Below are 22,859 nucleotides of genomic sequence, written 5' to 3' on the forward strand. Positions count from 1 at the left end.
AGGACAGGGGGTATTGCTAAAGGCCTGTGCTGAGGCAATTCTAGGAATTCTCTGAGTCACTTTTTGGACGGAGGATAGTCTTGGCATGCCCAGTGGAAATGCTTTGGTCTGCAAGATTTCACCAAAAGAAAAATCCTCTGAAGGGGATAGGGTTGCCACCTTCCTACGTGGCGAAAACTGGAGTAAAGCCACACCCCTGCATCACCAGTAACCCCACCCACCTCCTCTCCCACCCACATTCCACCCATTTTATGACGTCGCTATGACATCACTTGACAGGGAACACCCTCTTTTTTCATTCCTGCTGCCTGCTTTCGGCTGACTTTACTATGCTTTTCTGTAAAAAAAAAGCATAGTAAATCAGCAGATTTACAAACTCGGATAGTCTGTTTCCTTTTTGAAACAGAATAACGGAGTTTGTACAGTGTTTTCCGGACTACCGGGGAATCCGTTTGATTTCCGGATAGTCCGGAAAAAAAATGGAGGGGTGGCAACCCTAGAAGGGGAGGAATAGGGAATGGATTCCTCTGCATCTGGATCCTTATAAGCAGATAAGGGCATGTCTTCATAATTAGAAATCTCAGTCATCAGACTCCTGATCTGCAGAAGCTGTAGGGGACTGGTCTCCTTCTCTTAGCAGGGGAAGGCTGACTTCCCCTAATCAGTGTAATAAGATCTTCTGCCATTGTAAGCATTTGTTTTTGTGGCATGGGAGCAGGTGCATGTGCTTTGGTCGTCAGTTTTCTAGGCATAGTGCATACTCTGGGCCTAAGAAACTCAGTAGTTTTGGTTAAAAAAGAAGTCTGTTTGAGTCGAACATCAGTTTAGTGAAGAACTGCCTCAGAAGCTGGTGCCTGCACAGCAGCTCTAGACCCATCCAAGGTAGAGACATCCGCAGGTTCCACAGTTGAAGAGTCTCGCGGCATGCCGGACTCTGAATAGGTCTCAGTAGAGGGCTGCAAATCCATTGAAGTGGGCATCAAGGGCTGCGAAAGTGCCTCACTGAGTATGGACCCATGCGGTCTGTCTCTGTCTTTATCCTTGCGTTTCTTCAGAATATTGGTAGTCAGATGGCTTACCGAAGCCATTTCAGAATACGGAGATCGAAAGCGACAGAATTTGGCAACAAAGAGAGCCGGAAGATGAATTGTTCTGGCATTAAACAAGGCACAATCTGACAGCGAGGTACGTCATGGTCTGGGCTTAAACAGGTGACGCAGTAAGAATGAAAATCTCTGAGGTATTTGCATCCCACAGGCAAGACAATTGTTAACTTCTTCTGACATCGGTTAGAGCAAGAAAAAAGGATCCCAATGGGGTACTTAGCTTTAGAAGACTTCAGGATTATTCAATTCATAAGCAAAAATTCAGGTAGCAGCCGACTGGCACTTGCAAACTGCTTCTGCTTCGGGCTCCTCGTATAGAAAGACTGATGTAATGTTGTCGGTTGCCTGTTTTTATACCCCTGACGACCTGACGTCAGTCCTGGAGTGACAGCATCTGATGCAGAAATAGTAAGTCTCTGGTACTTGGGCCAACTGAGAGCTACCTGCAGGCAGATAACCCAAGTGTGATGACTGTAACAGTGAAACATGAAGAACATCCTCTGTACCACAAATAGAGCTAGATCATTATTAAATAATGACTATAAGATATTTATGACAATATTAACTAACAGAATGAAAATACCACTATCCAAAACAATAAATAATGATCAAACTGGATTTATATATCAGACACACATATGACAAAATTAAAAGGATAATTTCTCTTATAGATTATGTTAATAAAGAAACACTCACAATTGGCTTAGATATAGACAGATACTTTCATTCCTGGGACTAATTTATTCAAAATCCTACACACATACACAAATAATTTAGCGTATGTCAAGTTAGGCCCTTTTACCTCAATCTATACATATAACAAAAGCAAGGATCTCCCATGTCACCGATTCTGTTTGCTCTGGCTATTGAAATATTAGCAGACACAATTCGTAACAATATAAAAATCAAAGGAATAGATGTTTATGAACAATACAATTCTAAAGTAATGCTATTTGCCAATGACATATTACTAACATTATCTAATACAAAAGAGACATTAGAAGAATTAGATATGTTAACTGACAAATTTCACATAACTTTAGGACTCCATTTCAATAAATCAAAATGTTTATGTTTAAATAAAAAAAAAAGAACTGCAGATTAAGGCGGATGACATCATAGGGAAACAAGACTCTCCTTAAAATATCTATGAATTGAGTTATGCAGGGACAATAATGAATTAGTCTCAAAAAACTACAATAATATCAACAATACAATTAAAATCTCTGTGGAAAAAAATGAAACAAAATATTAACATTTGAAGATAGACTACAGTTAATAAAAATGGTTTTACTGCCCAAAATCCTATATATAGCCTTGGCAATACAACTGTTACCAGAAAGGAATATACTTAAAGAAATAAATTCATGCCTAATAAAATTTTTATGGTTTCCCAAAAGAAACAGAATAACTTTAATACATCATATCAGACCATGGAAACAGGGAGGATTAAACTTTCTTGATATAGAAACATATATAAAAGTATTAATATCTAAAACAATATCAGAATGGAAAAGTCCAAATTAATCTGCAAATTGGAAATTACTAACTGTAATATCAATAAATTTGATTTACAAAAAAAAATTAAAATAACAGATAAAACAATTTCCCATTGCACATATGTATCAGTATGCAATATAACATAACTAAACCCACTAAAACTCGTATGATTAATTACTACATTGACTCATTTAGGAAAATTATTAATGCAAATATAGATTTAAAAATCTGGTTTGATCTTTTAACACCATTTATAGTCACAAAGAACTTTCCACATAAAACATAGAGAAATTACTAATTCCTGGAAACAGAAGGGATTGGTTTGTTGGCTCCAATGTATCAAAGAACTAAAGGTTTTAGATATGCAAGTAATAAAAACAACATACAAACAACAGGACTGGCTAACTTTATTTGTACGATTTAAGTAGAACAATTAACAATTCTTCATTTAAAGAAATACCTAAACACATGTATGAAATCATATATAATGACTGACATGGGAAACAGTAATTCAAAATTTTACAAAATATTGATAAACTATAAAACATGAATTTAGTATCGACTATACCTGCAATTTCAAGGAAGTGTATAACAAGAAGATGGAATACAAACAATACCAACTTTGGAAGACTTCTACAGCCTAATGAAGACCACAGCATTACTGGAAATTAAAATTAAAGCACTAATAATTTATCCAAAGCCATTTATTAACAACCCTTGGGGAAAAGTCTTATCGTTGATTGAAAATGGATTGGACATACTTTAAAGTAACTGTATACATTAAGATCTGTTACAGTGTCAGGCTAATGTAAATAGTGTACACAAGTTATTTAGGATGTTATGTATAAAGTCTATGGAATTCATTCAAATGTATTTGAAAAATAAAATCTTAAGAAAAATAAATTTTACTGAACCCTGTATTGGCCAAATGGACACAAAATAGTGAACTGACAACTTTAACCCACAGGTCACTAGATGAAGCATGTCTGACATACAGCTAGTCTAGAAGCACTTCATGATCCAGAGTACGATACTCTGATCAACTGATGACGCATTAAGAACGATCAAGTTAAAAATACTTTCACTTTTTGTCTTTCACTGTTACACCTGTAACCTAAAAGGAAAGGCCCAGATTTGTGCTGAGCTGGTAGTTAATGATACAACATATGCTGAGCCTGTGGACATAGCTAACCTGTTAGCTGACAGGTTCTGTGAAAACTTCATCCCCCTGTCCCCGCCACATGTACCCAATGACATCCTTACTACCTGACCCTACCTTGTATCTCTAAAGACCAGGTATTTAATGCCCTCTCTAAGGCCAAAAACACAGCATCTATGAGATCTGATAACATCCCTGGCTGCGTCCTACATGGGCTCCAACAAGAGTTAGCAAAACCATTGGGTACTCTTTCAGTCATAGTCAAAGCACCGGCTTTGTGCCAGCTGAATGGAAACCAGCCACTGTTATCCTCTTGCACAAAGGTGGTGCTTTCACTGACTTGGGAACTACAGACCTATTAGGCTGACTGGCCTTATCTGCAAGGCCATGGAGCAAATCATCATGGACCTTAGCAACAAAGATATAGGTAATCTCCAAACACTTGACCCTACTCTGTTTGGATTTGTCAAAAGACGATCATACCTGTTAAACCTGGTGGACTTTGAGAGTCACAAAGGCCCTGGATGAGGGGAAATCTGTGCATACAGCCAACCTAGACTTAGAGAAGGCTATTGAAACTATACCCCCCTCAGGTATCATTGACAAACTCACCCAGCTAGTTAATCAACACTTGTATTGTTAGGTGGGTGGCAAACTGGCTCACTGATAGAACCTATACAGTCAGAATAGGGGAATCCACCTCCAAACAGCAGATCCATAACCAGTGGTGTTCCACAGGGATCAGTACTGGGACCTCTACTGTTCATAATCTACTTCTCCAAAGTACAAGTGAAAACTAAAGGTCTGTGGCTTACAAAGTATGTTGACGACTGCAAACTGGGAGTGGTCACAAAATCTCCAAATGATGTCAACATCCTACAAGAGGGCCTTACGCAAACAAATGACTGGTGCCAATCTCACAGCCTTAAACTCAATGCAAAAAAATGTATTATCACCGTTTCAGTAAGGGCAGTGTTCCTGCCAACTACCACATTAAAAGCAACTCCCTAAGGATACACTCAGTGGTGAGAGACTTAGGCACACAGGTTGTGCTGAACTGGTAGTTAATGATACAACAAATGCTGAGCCTGTGGACATAGCAACCTTAACTTTGATCACCATGTCTCCACAGTGTTGAAAAGGGCATTCTATATTGCTCTTCTGATAAATAAGGGCATTGCCTCCAGAAAAAAGAAGTTATAACCACCCTGTATTCTACCCTCATTAGGCCAAAATTTGGAGTACAATGCCCCTTTTGGTAGGTACCTTTCCAAGCACTTGCAGCAACCGAAAAGACCACAAAGGTTCATCACAAGGAAAATTCAAGGTCTTCAGCATCTGTCCTATATGGACTGGTTGAAATCATTGTCACTTTATTCTGTTTTATACAGACTACTCAGAGGTGATCTCTACCTTGCATATAGGGCAATCTCTGACACTCCATTTATTGGAAATGCTGCACATCCGCAAGTCAAACGTCACATAGGTTACTCTCTCTAAAGACCTTAACCTGGCATGTGCCATTAATAGAACCTGCTGGAGGGACGGACTTGTCTTCAAGAGGTTACCACACTTTTGGAACAGACTTCCACTTCATGTCAAACAGAGCACTCTTCAAACACCATCTGGACAACTGGATGGGTAACTGTAAATTTACCCCAGGGATTCTACCTGCATCTCTCTTGGACAGGGGTAACAGCTGCTGATTGTGGAAACAAGGGTAAATTTGCTAGGCTTGTAATAGCCCTAGGGCCATTAGCTTAGTAACTTCCTAGGATCCCTATGAAGAGATATGCGAGCACTCTTACAGGGGTAGACCCATAGTATGCTTTCCTGAACCATGAGTTGGGGAGACCAGGACTCCCGCCTGCACATCAGTCTCAGTTCACTGAATGTGGCCAGAGTAGTCTATTTTCTTACCTTGTCAGCTGTTAATCTACATTTGAATTATGTCCAACCACACCTCACCTCATTTTCTGTAACCCCAACAGTCAATATCCACTTCTACTCATTACCGGTATCCTCACAGTCCAGCTAGTGCTGTACACATACCAGTTTACTCATTCCTACTTCTCACTGTAACTGCACAAGTATTGTACATACTTCCCATTTTACTCATTCTTACTTCTCACTGTAACTGAACAGATACCGTACATACTTCCCAGTTTACTCATTCCTACTTCTCACTGTAACTGCACAGACACTGTACATACTTCCTACTTTACTTACAGGTGCCCGGTGATCACTACCTCTGCATTCTTTTTGCCAATGACTTCAATTTCAGTAGGTGTTTGTGCACACTTTCAGCTCACTGCAGCCTTACAGTAGTACCTGCACCGTCCATCACTGCAGCCTTACAGTAGTACCTGCACCGTCCATCTAGCTCATTGACTGGTTAAACATTCAGTACCTGTACTCTACTCCTAGCTTATTCAATAGTCTAACATATGATTTTATCTCCTTTTTCAAACCTAAAGTAAAAATCCACCTGAACATTCTTCTTAGCTCATTCACTACAGCTCCCTTACTAAGGCCTCTATGTTATTCTTGACACACAGTAACGAAACAGAAAACACACAACCCCATTTCTCACCTGTCAGTCTTGTGAACAATATTACATATCATTTTGACTTTTTATCCATTCCTCTCCTCTGTGCTCTTACATATTCCTCTGTACTTTTTTCAGGTGAATACAGTTAAAAGCTGTGGTTGCATCTTTTTGACCAACTTGCATCCTTTTTTGGTACCTCTGACTCTCTGTACTCAGCTATGCTAGCAGAGCTGATGTGACCATCTTGAGTCCCTGTAGGTGAGTTTCTCATATCCTCATTTAGAATGCTTACCTTTAGCCACAACAAGCGAGAAGGACTTGGATTTGGAAAGGTCTGGGACAGATGGGTGCAGTACCTTGCAGGTATATGTTCCTGCATGCTCTGGAGCAACGCTCTGCAGCTTCAGCTTGTTGGAAACAATAATCCAGTCATCACCCTAAAAGAAAGCCAATAAGAATCAGGAAAAACAGTTAGTCTTAGTAAGCAAAAGTCTTTGATAAGGTATGTGGCTAAGCTTCAATGCTCCACAGTCAAACCCTACACAATAGGCTGCCCAATGACCCAAAAGCAGTGACTCATCTTGCAAGTGACTCGTGTTTGAGACTGGAGCACAAGATGCTGGCAATTTGACAAATGACACACAGTAGGCAAACAATACAATGAACTGTACTCAAATCTCAACATGCAAGAGAAAAAGTTATTTTGTGCTGTGAAAAGCAGTAGTCAGCTCAAGCTGTCTTTTATGCAATCCTGCACTAATAAATTGTTAAAACCTAAAATTAGTATACAAACTAGTTTTTGCTCATTTCTCTGATTATTAAAGCAGGGGTAGTATTCTCTATGGAAGCACATCCTAGGTTTGCTTGTGAGGAGGTTTCAAACTCTGGCTTTTTCAGCACAACAGCATTAATTAGATCTGTTCATATCTGAAGCAGAAAATGGTAGGACCAGACATTTTCTGGTGGATGCAGCGGTGTGACATCAGCTGATATATAACCAATACTGATAAGGGGAAAAAATGGCAAGGCTTTGAAATGTAAAACAAGTAAAACAATAAAATTGTAGGAACCACAAGCTAGTAAAATTCAGAAGAAACTTTAATACAACAAATAATAAAATCAAAAGTGTCAATACACTTTCAGGCTTCTTCAGGTAGAGGTTACAAAAGTACAGTTGTGTACACTTACCATAAATATAGATGTTAGAGTGTATTCACTGTTGCAGTCATTACATTAGGGTAATCTGCTTGCAGGTTGCCCTCAGTTGGCCTGATTAACAAAGTCTTGGGTCCTGCGCGTTGGTCGCTGTCCCTTCTTCCATGACGTCAGGTCGTCAGGGGGCATAAAACATGCAGCCGACGCCATTACATCAGTTTTTCTTGCCCCAGATGTCAGATGCCCCTAATGGGGAGCAAATAAACATAAAAGCACAAAGGTATACCTCCAACAAAAAGCAAATACACCAAAAAGGCTTTTAAGCATAGTAAAGGAAAGTAGAGGTATAGCCAGAAGTTAGGGGACTTGAGGGAGAGTAACCAGGACTGCAACAGTGAATACACTCAAACATCTACATTTATGGCAAGTGTACACAACTGTACTATGTTCTTTGTGTTTTACTGTTGCAGTCATTACATTTGGGTAGATTCCCAAAGCTATGGTTGGGAGGAGGAGTTTATACAGCATTAGGGCCAGCTATAAGGCCCTGCAAGACAGCAATGGCAAAACTAGCTCTGGATTTAGAGAAAATTGGCAAATGATAATGCTTGGTGAAAGTATGTACAGAACTCCAGGTAGCAGCTTCTTGGATGTCCCTAGTAGGAACACCTCTGAGAAAGGTTGCAGAAGTAGATGCAGCCCTGGTGGAGTGAGATCTGATCCCCTGGGGGATAGGTTTTCCATGGTGCTTATAGCAGAAATTAATGCAATGGATTATCAATTTAGAAATGGTTTGTTTTGAAATAGCCTTCCCCTCTGCCCCTGCTGCAAATGCTACCAGCAGTTGTTCAGATTTTCTTCAAGGTTTAGTCCTGTCCAAGTAGCATCTAAGTTGTCTGTGCACATCCAAGGAATGCAGAATCCATTCCCCTTTGTTCTGTGGATTGGGAAAGAAGGTTGGCAAATGGATGGACTGATTAAGAGCCACACTGGATACCACCTTGGGCATGAAGAATGGACTGGTCCTGAGTGACACCCTGTCTGCATGGAAGATGAAAGGCTCCACTGCCATAAGGGTTTGTAATTCAGATATCCTTCTAGCTGAAGTGACTGCTGAAAGGAAAGCTGTTTTCCAAGAAAGAAATTTTAAGTCTGCAGTAGCAGCTGGTTCGAAAGGAGGTAGAGTGAGTTTCTCCAATACAAAGTTAAGGTTCCAGGCAGGGGTAGGAGCTCTCCTGGGTGGTCTCAAATTTTTTGCCCATCTGAGCAGAGGATGAGAGAAGAGGGGAAGTTCTGTGTTATAATGAGCTGAAATGGCTGAGGCATGGATTTTAATGGAGGAAAAAGACCGGCCCTTGTGAAGCATCTCAGTTAAGTGTTGCAAAATCTGAGGTAAATTGGGCTCTGCTGTGCTCATCCCTTGAGTTTGGTTCCAGGAACAATTTTCTAGTACTAGGCCTCCTTGCCTCCAAGACGACATCCATCACAGGTTTGCTGAGGGATGATAAGGGTGAGTTTAAGTAACTAGCCAGGCTGCAAGATTCAATGTTGGAAGCTGAGGGTGCAGAATCTGGTTCTCCTGCCGAGACAGCAGGAAAGGGGTCTGAGGCAGCTGCCACGGAGGTAACTGCGACACACTGCGCAGGAGGGGGTACCAGTGTTGGCACGACCAGTCTGGAGCAATCAAAATCATCCTTGGCTTGTCCTGTATGACTTTTAGTAGAAGTTTGGAGAGCAGAGGCAGCGGGGGGAAGGCGTAGACCGATAGGTCTATGTCTGGGCTCCCCCATTCGCTTGTCAACATGTTGAAAATACTTGGTACCAGTTTCCACTCGTGTGGGTCCATGAGGTTTCTGCTTAGTCAGTCTGCCACTGTATTATTTTTCCTGGCAGGAATTGAGCTTGTAGGTGCACTTGGTAGCTCAAGGCTGTGCTCCACAATGCCATGGCTAGTCTGCAGAGGGGGTAGGAATGTTTACCCCCTGCTTGTTTATGTATCACATAATCATGGTGTTAACCGTCTTTACCACTAGTTGCCCTGGAAGAATGTAGTCCTTGAAGGCTGTCAGAGCATTCTGTACAGCTAACATTTCTTTTTGATTGATATGTAGGTGCATTTGACTTGGCTGAATGCACTTCCCAGCCAGGTGAGTCCCCTAGTGCATAGTCTGATGCATCTGTTGTTAGGGTTTGGGCAGCAGGGGGGTAGTGTGAATGGTAGTCCCTTGTTTTGGTGGCAGGCCTCTGCCCACCAGAGGAACTCTAGGCTTAGGCAAGGTATGATAGGAATCATTGTTTCTAGGCTGTGAGAATGTTGACTCCATAGGCTTTTTAGATACCACTGTAGTTTCCTCATATGCAGTCTTGCATATGGAATTAGAGGAATGCAGGAGACCATGAACCCCAAGGCTTGCAGTATTAGTCTTGCAGATAGTAGGGTTTTTGTGGCCACTTGTCTGAAATAGGATATCAAATGAATTTGCTTTTCTGGCGTGAGGTAAGCCATCTGGGAAGTTGTATTCAAGCTTGCTCGCAGGAATGTAATTTGCTGACAGGGTACCCAGTTGTGATTTCTTTTCGTTTACGGTGTACCCCAGACAAGTTAGAAACCTTTTTACAAACGCCAGATGATTCAAAAGTATGCCCTGGCTTTCTGCCTGAATTAGACAATCTTCCCGGTTTGGGTATATTTAAATACTTTTTTGCCTGCAAAATGCAATAACTGGAGCCAGGCACTTTGTGAATACCCTGGGTGCAGTAGACAAGCCAAATGGCAGTGCAGAGAACTGATAATGCGTGTAGCCTGCTTTATAACGTAGGTATCTTCTGCAAGATTCCCTGACTGGGATGTACAGGTAGGTTTACTATCACAATTTCGCCGTGCAATTGCACAGCAAAGTATTCGAACAACATATGTTCGAATACTTCATAGTCTGGCAGGTTATGTGAGTGACCGTTATTATTGCGAATGGACTGTGCATTCCCAATTATAACGTTCGCTCATGTAAGGGGATCGCAGTACAGTGCGGTTAGGGAAATACATCCCTTTCCTCACTGTAGTGCGATCTCCGAGTTGGAATATTAAGTTAGGGGGTGTGGAGGTGCAGCCTTTCACAGGGGGCTTGCCCGCATAAATGTGAGTTTAGACTAGTTAGGTAGGGAGTTAAGGGAAGGGTGGGAGTGCTGTTAATTGTCGAAAATGTCGCTCGGGACATTCGACAATTCACAGCTGTTTTCGACATTAGGTACATACGGACATGTGTACTTTCAGCGAAACACTTCGCTAATACGTACACATTTTATTTTAACTTTCGACATTTTGATAGTAAACCGTGCAGGTATGCTTCTTTTAAATCTAGTGTTGCCAACCAGGCGTCTTTGCCTAGCATAGGAAGTAATTGGTGAAGAATCAGCATCTTGAATTTTGGAATCTCCAGAAAGGTGTTTAGAGTAGACCGGTCCAGGATTGGACGCCATGATTTGTCTTTTCTGGGTACCAGAAAAGTCTGGAGTAGAAACCTTGTCCCTTTTCCTCTTCTGGTACCTGTTGAATAGCCCCCATGCTTAGGAGAGAAAGTACTTGTTTTTGAGCCTCTGCCCACTGATTTGGGGGCAGGTCCGGCCACCCATTTGGTGTTGGCAATGTGTGGAAATGAAATCTGTATCCCTGGGACACTATATTTAAAACTCATTTGTCCTGGGTTATGAGTTCCCAGTTCTTTGCATGAAGAGCAATCTCTTTCCCGCCAAAGTGGCATTCAGAAGATAAGTGGTTGGAAATTTTAAAAGGAAGTCATAGAGGCTGTTTACCATAGGGGGGGTGTCTTGTTATTCCCAGATTTGGAAGTGGAGGCCCCCCCACTGCTTAGTTCTGAGAGTTCCGTGGGACTGAAACCCGAGGTTTTTACTGTGCCCGGGTTTGACTGGAGAAGACCTGGAAGGGGCTGGAAAGGACCAATTCTTAGTAGACCAGTGCCTGCTAAATCTAGGAGGTTGCACTTGTAAAAAATCTTTAGCAGTTTGCATAGATTTAGCTTTATATTCCATCTTTTTAAGAACTTCTTCAGCCTTGTTGCCAAACAGGCGGTCCTGATTTAAAGGAGCATCCAACAATTTAGCTTTAACATGATCAGGCAAAGATTGCTCCTTAAGCCAAGCATGCCTTCTAAGCACAGACCCAGTAACAGCAGCCCTGCAAGAGGCCTCTAAAGAATCAAAACCACATTGCAAAGTATGTTTTCCAACTTGTTCAGCAGAATGCATTAAGTCCTGTAAATCTTTATTTTCCACACAGTCAGGAATCAACATCACTTTCTGTTTAAGTAGTCCAAGGACAGGTTGCTGATATTTTAACATATTAAATTGGCAGTTTAAAGCTCTGATTGCCAAGGTTGCTGAAGTATAAACCTTTTTACCCCATCTATCCATAACCCTGGAGTCTCTATCAAAACGGGTAGGATTTTTAGCAGTAGAAGCCTTAATGCCTTTGGGCCCCTGAGAAATAGTCTCTGGATCTGCAGTAGGATTTTTGAAAAGGAACTTGTGGGACTCAAGAACCCTGTAGTATCGGTCAGGTTTAACAGGAGCAGGAGGCAGGGAATCAGGGGCCAAACTGGATTCCGAGAAAACATCATCAACAATGTCTAGTACAGGAGGAATAGCCAAAGATGTATGCTGTGGAAGGAAATCCCTAAGCCTCTTTTTTGAATCATACAATTCCTGGCTTTCCCAGTGAAAATGCTCCCTTAAAGTATGTAAGGTTTCCCCAAAAGAAAAATCCTCTGGATGGGGAAGCAGAGGGAATAGACTCCTCTGCATCAGAATCCTCATAAGGAGGCAAGGACAAATCCAGGTCATCAGAACAGTCAGAAGAAACAGAATCCTTATCAGAAGATTCATAATCAAGCTCAGCCCTAGGCCTCTTAGAGGGGGGGTTGACTACCCCTGATTAGAGTTATTAGATCTTCAGCCATTTTTATCATTTGCTTTTTAAGCATAGGGGCCTGAGCATGTGCCCTGGCATCAGTTTTTTAGACATGGATCGAGATTTAGGCCTTAGTAATGTAGAAGGCGTTGATTTAATATGCAAGTCTGTAGGCCTGAATACAAACTCAGAAGCCGGTGCCTGCACAGTGGCTCTGGACCCATCCAAGGTAGAGACATCCGCAGGGTCCATAGATGAAGTATCTCGCGGCATACCAGACTCCAAATGGGTCTCCGTAGAGGCCTACGAATCAGAAGTAGTGGGTATCAGGGGCTGCAAAAGCACCTCAATGAGTACCAGCAAACTGGCGACTGGCTTAGGAGAAGCATAGTCGTTGGCAGTTTTGGACCTCGGCGGCCTGTCTCTGTCTTTATCTTTGCATTTTTTTGGAATCCCGGTAGTTGGATGGCTAACAGACGACATTTCAGAATAATTAAATCGAGAACCAAAATACTTCAAGGCAAAAATATACCGATGACTGATAGTGCGCTGATTAAATAAAGCACAAAACTGACAGCAAGGTACGTCGTGGTCAGGGCCTAGGCAAGGAATACAGTACGAATTAAAAACTTTGAGGTATTTGCTTTCCACAAGTAACGCAATTATTAGCTTTTACTGACATCAGTAAGGAGCAAGAAAAAGTTTCCCCAACTGGGAACTTAGCTTTAAGTTGGAGGACTTCGGTTCTGAAACTTGAAAACGAAAATTTCAGGAGTCGGCCGACCGGCACTTGTGAACTGCTTCTGCTTCAGGCACCGCATGGCAAGAAAGACTGATGTAATGGCATCGGCTGCATGTTTTATACCCCCGACGACCTGATGTCATGGAAGAAGGGACAGCAACCGACACAGGACCCAAGACTTTGTTAATCAGGCCGACTGAGGGCAACCTGCAAGCAGATTACCCAAATGTAATGACTGCAACAGTGAAACATGAAGAACATCATGTGGAGCATTGTTTTAATAACTAGAAAGTACAGTTGTGTACACTTACCATAAATGTAAATGCTAGAGTGTATTCACTGTTGCAGTCATTACATTTGGGTAATCCTGGTGGCAAGTTGCCCTCAGTCGGTCTGAATTCCAAAGTCTTGGGTCCTGCATCAGCTGCTGTTGGCTCTACCCTGAGGTCAGGTCATCAGGGGTATAAAAGAAGCGGCCGATGCCATTTTCTTCAATTTTTCTTGCCCCAGAAGTCAGGTGACCCCTAAAAGGGTAGGTTCATAGGTTCATACTAGGCTATCTGCACTAGGGCATCTATAAGCCTAGCCAGGATGTGTTTGGCTTTCGCCACCCATTTTAAATTTATTTTGCTATGCCCTTTTTCGAGGTTAGTATACTGTGCCTCTGTCTAACAGTGACACAGAAGTGATACCCGGGGTAAACCTACGATCTCCCATCCACTCATCAAGATTCCTCTTGAAGAGAGTCAATGAGGGACTCTGCCTAACCTGGACTGGGATTTTATTCCAGAGTGAAGGGAGCCTCTGGGTTATGAATCTGTCCCTCCAGCATGTCCTATTTATTTCAGTGCTGAGGTTCAAGTCTCTCGAGCGCGTAGCTCGATGGGATTTGGATTTTCTGAGGTGCAGCATGTCCATTAATTCCGGGTTGGACGTGGCTTTATACGTCAGGCACAGATTGCCTCTGAACAGGCGGTATGCCACTGAGTAGAGCTGGAGTTTCTTTAACCGGGCAGCATATGGCATCTGTTTGAGCCCTTTGATCCTCTTGGTGAGGTACTTTTGGGGTGTTTCCAGTTGGTGAGGTACTTTTGGGGTCTTTCCAGTTGCTGCAGGTGTCTGGTAAGGTACATCCCAAAAGGGGCATTGTACTCAATTATGGGCCTGATGAGGGAGGAGTAAAGAGGCACTTGACCTCCCCCTGATCTAGATGTGAATCCCTTCATGATTAGGTGGGCTATATAAAATGTTTTTCTAACCACTTTGGCCACGTAGTTGTCAAATGAGAGATTACTATCAACTTGGGTCCCCAGGTCCCTAATTACTGCTTCTGTACTTAATGGATTACCACCTATGTGGTAATTTGTGGGCACTTTGTTTTTGCCAAAGGGGATGACTATACACTTTTTGGCATTTAGCTTGAGGCCATGGCTCTGGCACCAGTTGTCTGTTTCTATGAGGCCCTTTTGGAGGATGCTTGTGTCGGCTGGAGAGTCGATTATGGCGCCCAGTTTGCAGTCATCTGCGAACTTCAGCCACAGTCCTTCCGTGTTGGCCTGTACCTCCGAGAAATATATACCGAACAAGAGAGGTCCCAGGACTGAGCCTTGTGGGACACCACTTGTAACTGGTTTGGAGTCTGACATGGCTCCAGCAATTCTAACCATGTGGGTTCTGTCCTTGAGCCAGTTTGCAATCCATCTAGTGACATAGGGGTTTATATTTAAGCTGGTGAGCTTATCTATAATGCCCGAGTGGGGTATTGTATCGAAGGCTTTTGCGAGGTCCAGGTAGGCTGTGTGGACCACCTTCCCCTCGTCAATGGCCTTGGTGATGGTTTCAAAGAAATCAACCAGGTTTAAGAGGCAGTATCTGCCCTTAAAGCCAAACTGGGTAGAATCCAGTGTCTGTAGGTCCCCAATATCTTTATTTATGAGGTCCATGATGATCCTTTCCATAGCTTTGCAGACCAAGCTATTCAGGCTTATGGGGTGATAGTTTCCAGGATCCGTTGAGGCACCACCTTTATGGAGAGGGACCACTGTTGCTGTACGCCACTCTTTGGGCACATATCCTGTAGTAAGGCTGAGATTGAACAGTAGTTTTATGTTTGGGTTTAGCTCTTCTTGGAGTTAATGTAGGACGCAGCCGACACCGCCTGGTCCCATTGATGCTGTGTTTTTGCTTTGGAGAGGCGGCTCTTACCTGAGCATCTGAGATGTCAGGGGCATCAGTCTGCTGGGATAGATATTTGCCCTTTTGGTGGGGAGAAGTTTGCTGAACCTGTCGGCTAGGATGTTGGCAATGTCTTTGGGTTTGGTGTATTTTTTGTCATTTTGGACTAATTCTGAGCATATCTGGGAATTACCACCCAGGTTCCTAACATAACTAAAGAAAGCCTTGTGATTATCATTAGTGTCCTGTGCAATATTTCTCTTGAAGCTGGCCTTAGACAATTTTATGAGTTCCCATAGTTTTTTGCTAATACTGATCAGTGATGCCTTCCCTTTTTGGGATTTTGCTCTATCATTTAGTAGCTTCCTCCTCCTATTGTATAGTTTGTTTATAGCTGAGGTCCACCAGACAGGATGTCTGCCTTTGAAGGATTGGGTCTTGGTTTTATTTGGGATCGCATGATCCATGCATTCCTGAAGGCATTCATAGAATGCGCTTATAAAGGATTCTGCAGTCTGGGCCGTATTTTCCACAGGCCCGGGGGCTTTGAAGGATTCCACCTCGGTTTTGAGGAGTGTGAAATTTGCATTAGAGAAGTTTTTCGCTGTGGTTTTCTGGGCAGGGGGTGGGGTCGGGATGTGAATATCCAGTGAGATTAGTTTATAGTCTGATCTTACCAGTGAGGGATACACTTCTGGTCTGGAGCATAGAGTCCCCATGTTGGTGATGATCAGGTCCACTATGTTTTCCCCTCTTGTGGGAGTGGTAACAAGTTGTTCCATAGCATTTGAGTTTATAAATTCTAGGAACCTTTGGGCTAGGGTGTTGGAGCTAGAGTAATGCTCCCAGTCTATGTTTGGGTAGTTGAAGTCGCCCAATATAATGGTGTTTGGAGAGACCTTCATATTTTCCAGTGTTCTCAGGAAGGCCGAGTGGGGTACCTGGGTTTGGGAGGGTGGTCTGTAGCAGGCTATAAACTGGAAGGCAGTTTTACCCACTGTTAGTTGCACATGGATAGTCTCTGATGCTTCATGCTTTGCCACCAACCTGGAGGTGTGGGCATCTTTGATGAATATCGATACTCCCCCTCCTTTTGTGGTTCGGTCCAAGTTTTGGGGCCGAAAAGCATGGTATGAGGTATAACCTGGTAGTGCTGGGGTGCTCTCGGGAGCCCTGAACCAGGTTTCTGTTACTGCACAGATATCGATGTTCTCCATGCCAAGGAGAGTTTCGAAAAGGCCCATCTTGAGGTTTAGACTTCTGGTGTTGAGTAGCATTACTCTTAGTTTCTTATCCCTTGTGATACCTATGGAGGTGGGTTTGTCTTTTGAGCCTTGCCTAAAAAAGGCAATATGGGGGTAGCAACAGCCTTTGCCAATATCCGAAAGCCCAGGGGTGACAGGTGCAAGCTGTCCCTAGCGAAGCATCGTGGCTTGTCGAGCATATCATCCCAAGCTGACAGGCATTGGATCCCCTTTGAATGACACCAGTACTTAAGCCAATTATTGAAATTGATCATCTTGTCTTCATATTGTGGCATCATTCTTGGTGAGGGTAAGATGTTACTCAAGGTAAGGGTCATACCGGCCTGGGCTACATGCTCAGAGAGCTCCTCTATTTCTCTTTTCATGTAGTTCAGGGAGGTATGTCTCAGGTCATTCACACCAGCATGGACAATGACTGAGTCATATTTGTACTTGCCTTGGAGTGACCTGAGTGATTGTGTTATGTGGCGGATCCTAGCGCCCGACAGGCTGCTCACCGTGACTCTCTCCTTGTTCAGCCTGGTGAGTGGGACGTCAGTGTGCCTGACGATAGAGTCACCTATTACAAGTGTATCAGGTGTGTTGTTTAGTCTTAAGGGCTGTGACTGTTCGGCACACTGGCTTTGTGAGATATGTGTTGCACGTGTTTTGTTTTGGGGTAGTGGTTGCTTGGGTGTCTGCTTTGGAGGTCTCTGCTGCTTAGGCAGATCTTTATTTAGAGCCTCCGAATATGTTTTGTTTGGTTTGCTGTCGTGGTAGGTCTATGTGAGACTGGAATTGTAGTGAGTGTGGTTTCCTTCTCCTCCTGACTGGTTATGCCAGTACTGAGTTGAGAGAGCTTAGCCTCCAGTTTGGCTATATGGTTGCATCTCTCACATGTGTTGGAATTTGTTGGGAGGAGGAGAGGGTTGTCTGTGTACATGAGGCAGTTGTAACATTGCCTCAAGATTCCCAGATTCACCAGCTGGACCGGAGAGGAGATTGACAACTGACCTTTGGACATGCTAGAATAATATTGGGAATTCCTTTATAATTGAAAACAAGGGCCAGTGGGGAGTGAGGGTGTAGTGCTTTTATTTTTTAGTGCTGACATATAATTGCTTTAGTGAGCAAGTGCCAGGTAACTTAAGTGCAATGTGTTAAGGGTAACTTGAAAGAAAGTTACTGTTTGTCATTTTTGCATTTAGTGAAACAAGGAAATAAGTACAGTAAGCAATGCAGATATCACTAGTGATCCACAGAAGCACTGAAAAGCCGTGTATTAGGTGGAATTAGCAAACAAACAACAAGCATATAAACAAAGCTAGATTCAGCAGGCCTGGATCTAGTCTATGCTACAGCAAACAAGGTGTACCAATTACAGTAAGATACAGTTCAAATATTCAGGCACTATAAACCTTTAACCAGAAATTCCCAGCTCAGAAGGGCAGAGTCCAGCCTCTTCTCCCACAAGAGTGCAGACCACGAACCTTCTTAATGTAAAATAACTGGCCTGAAGCCCAACTGCTTAAACCAGAACTAATACACTTTAGGAATAACAGACACTGGGCTCTCAATCAGCAGTTCCCAACTTAGAAGGATGAAAGCTACCTGTCCTGCCACCACAGTGCATGCTACAATCCTTCCTAATGTAAAACAACTGGTCTGAAGCCCAAGTGCTTAATCCAAAAGACTTAGAATGATAGCTACACTTTAATCAAGTTACTACCAAGCAGTAATAACTACAATTGAATACTTTAGAGAATGCCTGGATTAGTGCTCAAGTTACACAAACAAAGCTAGATCCAGCAGGCTCGATTCCAGTCTATGCCACAGCAAACAAGGCGCACCAACTTCAGTAAGAAGCAGTTCAGATATGCATGCACTATAAGCCTTTAACCATAAATTCCCAGCTCAGAAGGGCAGAGTCCAGCCTCTCCTCCCACAAGAGTGCAGACCACGAACCCTCTTAATGTAAAGTAACTGGCCTGAAAGCCGAAGTGCTTAAACCAGAATTAATGCACTTTTAGAATAACAGACACTGAGCCCTCAATCAGCAGTTCCCAACCTAGAAGGATGTAAGCTACCTGTTCTGCCACTACAGTGCAGACCACAAACCCTCTCAGTGCAAAACAACTGGTCCGAAGCCCAAGTGTTTAAACCAAAAGGCTTAAAATGAGTTACACCAAGCAGTAATAAATACAATTGAGCACTTTTAAGATGATGCAAAAGTAAAATAAAGTAGGTAGAAACACAAGTACAGTAAAAGCAGATGAAATTTTTTTTTTCTGAACAAGTGCTGAGATCAAAGAAACAGATTTGAGTGCTGAAACTAGAAAACTGGCTAGTTATAAGAAAAAAAAACTAAGCTAGAAGGCTTCCCTCCAACACAGAACGGCTTGGGGGCTCAGAAGCCTACAAATAGTCTAGACCACTTAACAGGAAAGGCAGGAAACTAAGCTTAAATTTTTTTTTTTTTCCGTTTCCCAGATGCTCTCTTTGTACACAGTAGGAGTGCCTGAAATCAGAATATGATCTCACTGCACTCAGTTGAGTGAGCAAATGAGATGGGCCCAGAAGGAGTATCCAAACACAAATTTACAAGAGGGGCGGGCAGTTTCAAGGCCACTAAGATTAATACCAAAACAAAAACAGGGAGGGTAGGTGGGACTAACTGAAGAACAGAGTCAAAACTTCCAGTTCAGTTAATATTTCTGCAACACAGTTAAAAATCAATTTAAATACTGTATTTTTTGAAAAAAAAAAAAGTGCAGATAAAGGTATTTAAATTCTCTTATACGTCCAGTTGAATACAGCTAGTTCTTAGCCGGCCAAAGCTGAGGTTTTATATATTTATATATATATATATAAATATATATATATATATATATATATATTTATATATATATATATAAATAAAATACATGCAGCAATATAAACTTTACCTTCATCTACAAGCAAATACACCACATAGGTTGTATAAATCAGAGAAGGAAAGAGAAGTTCCAGTAGAAAAAGGGGGATGGCGGGTGGGTAACCTGGACTGCAACAGTGAATACACTCGAACATCTACATTTATGTTAAGTGTACACAACTGTACTATGTTCTTCGTGTTTCACTGTTGCAGTCATTACATTTGGGTAGAGTCCCAAAGCTATGGTTGGGAGGCTGGAGCTAAACCACAGTAGGAGTGGCTATGAGGCCCTGCAGAACTGCAGTGGCAAAGCCTGCCCTGAATTTAGAGTAGAGTGGCAGATGATAGTGCTTTGTAAAAGTGTGCACTGAACTCCAAAGTAGCAGCTTCTAAAATGTCTTTGGTTGGTACTCCCCTGAGAAAGGCTGCTGAAGTGGCTGCAGCTCTGGTGGAATGTGGCCTAATGTCCTTAGGCACTGGCTTGCCATGGTGAAAATAGCAGAAACAAATGCAGTGGCCTATCCACTTTGAAATAGTCTGCTTTGAGATAGCCTTTCCTTGTGATCCTGCAGCATATGCCACTAGTAATTGCTCTGTCCTCCTGAAAGCTTTGTTCTGTCCAAGCAGAATCTAAGCTGTCTGTGTATGTCCAAAGAATGCAGTATTCTCTCCCCCTTGTTCTGTGGATTTGGATAAAAAGTTGACAGATGAATAGTTTGGTTAAGAGCCACACTGGACACCACCTTAGGCATAAATGTTGGGTTTGTCCTCAGTGAAACCCTGTCTGGATAAAACAGGATAAAAGGTTCCACAGCCATGAGTACCTGTAGCTCTGAAACTCGTCTTGCAGAAGTTATTGCTAGGAGCAGAGCTGTTTTCCAAGATAAAAACTTTATATCAGCAGCAGCAGCTGGCTCAAAAGGAGGCAGGGTGATTTTTTCCAAGACATAGTTGAGGTCCCATGCAGGTGTTGGAGATCTCCTTGGAGGCCTTAAATTCTTGGCTCCTCAGAGGTACTGTTTTAATAAAAGGATGAGAAAAGATTGGTGGCTCTGTATTGTAATGAGCCGAAATGGCACAAGCATGAATTTTAATTGATGAAAAAGATAGGCCTTTGTCCAGCATCTCAGTTAAGTATTGCAAAATCTGAGGGATATTTGGTACAGCTGCATCAGATCCTTGTGCCTGGTTCCAAGCAGAGAATCTCTTCCATTTTCCAGCATATGATTTTCTAGTACTAGGCCTTCTGGCTTCCAAAATGACATCCATCACAGCTTTACTGAGAGTTGTGTTTTGTATGACTACATTATCTGCCATGCTGCCAGGTTTAGAGTCCAGAGTTGGCTGTGCAGGATCTGATCGTTTTGCTGGGACAGTAGATGAGGTATTTGAGGTAAGGTCCAAGCTGGGTATTGAGACAAGTTCCTTAGGATTGGGTACCAGTACTGGCGAGGCCAGTCTGGGGCAATAAGTATCATCTTTGGCTTCTCCTGTCTGATCTTTAGGAGTACCTTGGGGAGGAGAGACAGTGGGGGAAAGGCATATACAGATAGGTTTTTCCAACTGAAAGATAGGGCGCTCACTTTTCATGCTTGTCTGCGATATGTCCTTGTGCAGAATCTTTTTTAGTTGGAAGTTGTGAGGGGAGGCAAATAGATCTATGTCCGGGAATCCCCATTTTCTTATCATGCGGAAGACTTGTGGATTCAGCTGCCACTCGTGGGGATCCATGAGGTTTCTGCTTAGTTAGTCTGCCAGAGTATTGTCCTTTCCTGGCAGGAATTGTGCCTGCAGATGAACTTGGTAAGTCAATACTGTGTCCCATAAAGCCATGGCTAGTCTGCAAAGGAGGTAAGAATGTGTCCCCCCTGCTTGTTTATGTACCACATGACAGTGGTATTGTCTGTCTTTATCGGTAGTTGTCCCGGATGAATTAGGTCCTTGAAGGCTGTCAAGGCATTTTGAACAGCTAGCATCTCTTCTTGATTGATATGTAGATGCATTTGGTTTATGGACCATGTGCCCTGAATGCATCTTCCTGCCATGTGGGCCCCCCCAGGCATAATCTGATGCATCTGTTGTTAGGTTTTGCCTGGCTGGGAGTAATGTGAATGGCTGTCCCTTGTTCTGGTGACAAGCCTTTGCCCACCATCGAAACTACTGTTGTAGGCAGGGAATGAGAGTAATCATCATTTCCAGGCTGTGGCAATGTTGAGTCCAAACACTTTTTAGGTACCATTGAAGTTTCCTCATATGCAGTCTTGCATATGGAATTAGCAGGATGCAGGATGCCATGAAGTCCAAAGCCTGCAGAATTTTTCTTGCAGATAACTGGGCCTTTGTTGCCATTTCCTTGAAATAGATAGTCAGTTGCCTTTGTTTGTCTGGCATGAGATAAGTCACCTGGGCAGTTGTATTTAAGCTTGCACCCAGGAATATTATCTCTTGAGAGGGTACTAGTTTTGATTTCTTTTCGTTGACTGTGTGTGTACCCTAGGCATGTTAGAAGTCTTTTCACAAACACCAGATGCTGTAGAAGAATGTCCTTGTTCTCTGCTTGAATTAGGAAGTCGTCCAAGTAGGGATATATTTGTATTCCTCTTTGCCTGCAGAATGCAATTACTGGTGCCAGGCACTTTGTAAAGACCTGGGAGCAGTAGATAAGCCAAAGGGCAGTGCAGAGAATTGGTAATGCATTGAGCCAGCCTTGAATCTGAGGTATCTTCTGCATGACTGTCTGATTGGGACATGCAGGTCTAAAGTCACATGCCAAGCCTTTGTGCCCAGCATGGGCAGAAGCTGCTGCAAGGTCAACATCTTGAATTTTGGTATATCCAGGAATGTGTTTAGGATAGATAGGTCCAGTATTGGTCTCCCGGCTTTGTCTTTTCTGGGTATCAAGAACAGTCTTGAGTAAAATCCTTGTACCTGCTCTTGCTCTGGTACTTGTTGGATAGCCCCCATATCCATGAGGGATGAGACTTGTTTTTGTGCCTCTGCCCATTGATTTTTTGGCAGATCTGGCCAACCATTTGCCTTTGGCAGGGTATGGAAGTGGAACTTGTAGCCTTGTGACACTGTTTAGGACCCACTTGTCCTGGGTTATAATGTGCCAATTTTGAGAAAAAAGTGCTATTTGTCCCCCCCTAAGGGTGCTGCCAGGAGACAAGTGCTCGGCGCAGGCAGGGGAAAGTCATTGGGACTGTTTCCTGAAAGGTTGTGATTTGTCTTCTCCACTTGGTAGAAGCACCCCATTGTTTTGACCTGTATGAACCTTGCGCCTGGGATCTGCCTCTAGGGCATCTGGATCTGCCCCTTTGAGGTCTGTCTGAGGCAGGAAAGGGCCAATTCTTTGTAGGCCAGTGTCTACTAAACCTAGGTGGCTGTAC

At 42.9% G+C, this 22,859-nt stretch overlaps 1 protein-coding gene across 2 annotated transcripts in view; it reads right to left on the reverse strand.

The window, feature by feature from the left end:
- The window catches only part of LOC122809380 (basal cell adhesion molecule-like), a 388,726-nt gene that overhangs the window by 260,574 nt on the left and 105,293 nt on the right, over positions 1-22,859 (reverse strand). For both annotated transcript variants that reach the window (XM_044080832.1, XM_044080831.1), the window contains exon 5: positions 6,609-6,753. In XM_044080832.1, the coding sequence (XP_043936767.1) occupies positions 6,609-6,753 (145 nt within the window). The remainder of the gene's footprint in view (positions 1-6,608; positions 6,754-22,859) is intronic.

This window comes from Protopterus annectens, chromosome 8.part0 (genome assembly GCF_019279795.1).
Source record: "Protopterus annectens isolate FY-2018-M chromosome 8.part0, PAN1.0, whole genome shotgun sequence".
Classification (NCBI taxonomy): Eukaryota; Metazoa; Chordata; order Ceratodontiformes; family Protopteridae; genus Protopterus; species Protopterus annectens.